The 3,758-nt window shown below is 39.1% G+C and overlaps 1 protein-coding gene across 1 annotated transcript; it reads right to left on the reverse strand.

The window, feature by feature from the left end:
• Positions 1-1,228: 1,228 nt before the first annotated feature.
• Positions 1,229-3,553, reverse strand: LOC149640198 (uncharacterized). The gene has a single exon (XM_089850669.1). The coding sequence runs from the start codon at positions 3,551-3,553 to the stop codon at positions 1,229-1,231; it is 2,325 nt and encodes a 774-aa protein (XP_089706795.1).
• Positions 3,554-3,758: the final 205 nt, after the last annotated feature.

Raw genomic sequence — 3,758 nt, forward strand, 5'->3', positions numbered from 1 at the left:
ACCTATCCCAACCTAACCTAACCTAACCTATCCCAACCTAACCTAACCTAACCTATCCCAACCTAACCTAACCTAACCTATCCCAACCTAACCTAAACTAACCTATCCCAACCTAACCTAACCTAACCTAACAAAACCTAACCTTACCTAACCAAACCTAACCTAACCAAACCTTACCTAACCTAACCAAACCTAACCTAACCTTACCTAACCTAACCAAACCTAACAAAACCTAACAAAACCTAACCTAAACCTAACCTTACCTAACCTAACCCAACCCAACCTAACCTGATTTGACCTAACCTTAACCCTCTAAAATATTACAGTAATTTTAATAACATTTACGCAAAATATTTCAAATACTCAAAGGCCATTATTGCATTAGTATTTTTCATTACTTTATAGTTTCCCACACTGTCTAACGTAACTGCAATTAAGTTCAAATGAAATTAATAATCAATTGCATAAAACTACTATTACGTAGTTTACATTTTCTTTCGGGGAATCGATCCAAGGACTGTCGCACGGTAGTCTGATACTCTTCCACTGCGCCACGGTGAGACGAAAGTTCCTATCGCTAAATTAACTTATATAGCCTTATAAGTAATTGAATTGAAAAGGTGTTTAATGTGTATAAAAAGAATCATACAAAGATTCACGAGAATATACACTTAGTGATAACATCATAGCATAATAACAGAAATATTACATATATACAAGACGATGAACTCGAAAATTAACAGTTGCATTTATAATTATGTATTTGTGCAAAATTGACAGAGAATATGTCTAACTTTTCTTTCAAAAGATTGCAGGACCTTTGCATCCTGTTAATAGGGATTAGGCTTGAGCCTTTAACATAGAATGTATCAGGGTTGATTCTTAAAAGTCGAGGAACATTAAAATTTAATTTTTCTAGCAGAGAGGGTATTGGCATTAAATTATGTAACAATTTGAAAATTAATTTGAAATCAGCGAGTAAACAGACACTTTTTATAGTAGGGAGTCCAAGGTGATTAAGGATACCTTCATAGTTATATTCTAAATTTTTAAGATAATTTCGAAAACAATACTCTACAAATTTTTTTTGAACACCCACTATTTTAGCGAGAAGGTAGGCGCTACAACCCCCCCAAGCAATCCAGCCAAATGTTAGTCGCGATCTGACCAGACTTAGAAATAGAAGCCGAAAATGCGCAAGAGAATTCAATTTCTTGGTTAACTTGTATTAAACCGCGAGTGTTCGCCGGCAACGGTTTACACACAAGTGAATATGTTCATAAAAATAAAGTCTGTGGTCAAACTGTACGCCCAGATCTTTAATAAGATCTTTTCGAGGTATTTTGTTAGAATCGATGACGTAATTCGTGATCACTTTTCGGCAAATGCGTCTCGTGTAGGTCACATGGACTGATTTGACTGGATTTATTGGCAAGTTATTCTTAGAGCACCAAAGGGCTAACGAATCAAGGTCCTGTTGCAATAGTGCACTATCAGATTTACAGTTTATACTCTTGCATATTTTATTATCATCGGCGAATTGGAAAAGCTTGGAATGATGTACGGCAAATTGCAAATCAAAAATGTAAACATTGAATAAAAGTGGGCCCAATGATGACCCTTGAGGAACGCCACATTGGACAGGATATATCACATTTGTTAAATCACCGTTGCATTTTATGACATTGACCCGAGTGCTCAAGTAGTCTACTACCCAGGATAAAAGATTGCCACCCATACCCAGAGCTTTTAGCTTGTCCCTTAAGAACCGATGGGAAACCCTATCAAAGGCTTTCGCCAAATCCAGATAAACTGCATCGACCTGCCCTCTATTTATGACCGCAGGAGCCACCATATCCATAAAGGAAGCGTGATTGGTGTCAACGCTCTTTCCCGTTGAAAAGCCATGCTGGCATTCGTTGGGAAAGAACTCCAACCAATCCCGCATAAATTTATGCATAATCATGTCAAAAATCTTAGCCAAGACGCTTAAAAGTGAAATTGGGCGGTAATTCTTGGGATCTGTGGATGATCCATTCTTGAAAATGGGCACCACTACAGCTGTTTTCCAAAGGCTAGGGAAGCAATGCTGCTGTATTGACAGATTAAAGATATGTTCCAGTAGGGGTAAAAGGACATCCGCACATCCCTTGATAATGAACGCGGGAATACCATCAACCCCCGTCGAAAACTTGTTTGGCAGGCGTTTTATGGCCCAAAAGATGTCAGACTGGGTTATAATCTGGTTTAAGTAACTATGAGCAGCAATGTCATGCGAGTCAAGGGAATAGGTCTCGTTCCGGTCAGTGTTGTCTACGGAAACCCCTGAAAATAGGTCTTTAAAGCATTCAGCCAGTTTATACGGTTCAGAAACGAGCCGTTTGTCTATATTGAGCGTAATAGTAGAGCTAAAGTCCTTAAGGTTTCCATTGACAAAACGCCAGAATTGTTTAGGGTGGGCTAATGCGCTTTCGCAAACCTGTTCTGTTAAAGATTTTCTGTCACGAGCTACCAAACGCTTGACAATGGCCCTGCTCTTACGAAATGCGATAGCATCCTGCAATAACCCAGTGCGAAGCTTTTTCCCATAAAGGTATTTTTTATTTTTTATTGCCCGTTGTAGTTCTACTGAGTACCAGTGGGGAAATCTTCCTCCACCAGGTCGACCGCGTTTAGGTATACACGTGGACATGGCAGAGCGTATACGGTCCGTTATATACTTAACGCAAGATTCAACATCATCAGATCCCAGAATTGGTGTCCAATCCGTATTGTACAGCGAATTATAAAGTCTAAAATAATCGCCTTTCCTATAATTAAAGACGGGGCTGATAGATGGTAAAGTAGTGCGAAAGGTATCGGTATGTTTCAGGCAAAAGGGCGGGTGATAAGGGTCAATCCTGACGAAAGGATCTTCAAGATCAATAGTTTCTATACCGTTTATATTTGTAAGGCATAAATCTAGTAAATTTTTGTTTTCTGGACACTTATTGATTTGGTGTAAATTTAAGCTATAGCATATTTCAAAGACGTGGGCTGCTTTTTGTTTAACAGGGGAGGTGCAACCGTGATCGCCAAAGATCTCCCAGTTAATCCCTGGAAGATTGAAATCGCCGAGTAGCAGAATGTCGCAATCAGTATTCAGGGTAGCCGTAAGTAAGCAATCCTTATAGTTTTTATATTGTAAATCATCATTAGATGGGCGAAAGTAACAATTTCCCAACATAATTGAGCGCGAATTGTCAAGATTAATTTCCAGAAACACACATTCTGGAGTTCCTTCAAAGTCTTGACGTCTGCAATGCGACAACGATTTCTTAATGGCGATCAAAGTCCCTCCTCCCCGGACATTTTTAAATAATGGATCAGGGCGATCGGCCCGAAAAACCTGGTAAGTAGAAGGAAAATAGTCACCCGTGAAAGTAGTGTTATTTAACCACGTCTCTGTTAAGCAGATGACGTCCAAATCCTGAGCTATAATATTATTTAAAAATTCTTTTGATTTGGTACGGAGACCACGAACATTTTGATAGGCTATAGAGATTTGTTTCATTAGGTGTTAGTTGGTACAGTAGTCAGATCATCGTCTTCGGTGGTAGTACAGAACTCCGATGCGTGTTTATGAGCGTCCCGTGGTTCACCATGAATGTCAGTAATGATGCAGTCTAATGGCCAGATTGATAAATCAGATAATTTATCAAATTCGCTAGCATCCGTGCAAGAGACATAAAATGATGAATGATTCGCCCCCGGATGTT

The sequence above is a fragment of the Phalangium opilio genome, unplaced genomic scaffold (assembly GCF_054372755.1).
Source record: "Phalangium opilio isolate 3A_F unplaced genomic scaffold, DU_Popi_V2 ptg000093l_1, whole genome shotgun sequence".
Classification (NCBI taxonomy): Eukaryota; Metazoa; Arthropoda; class Arachnida; order Opiliones; family Phalangiidae; genus Phalangium; species Phalangium opilio.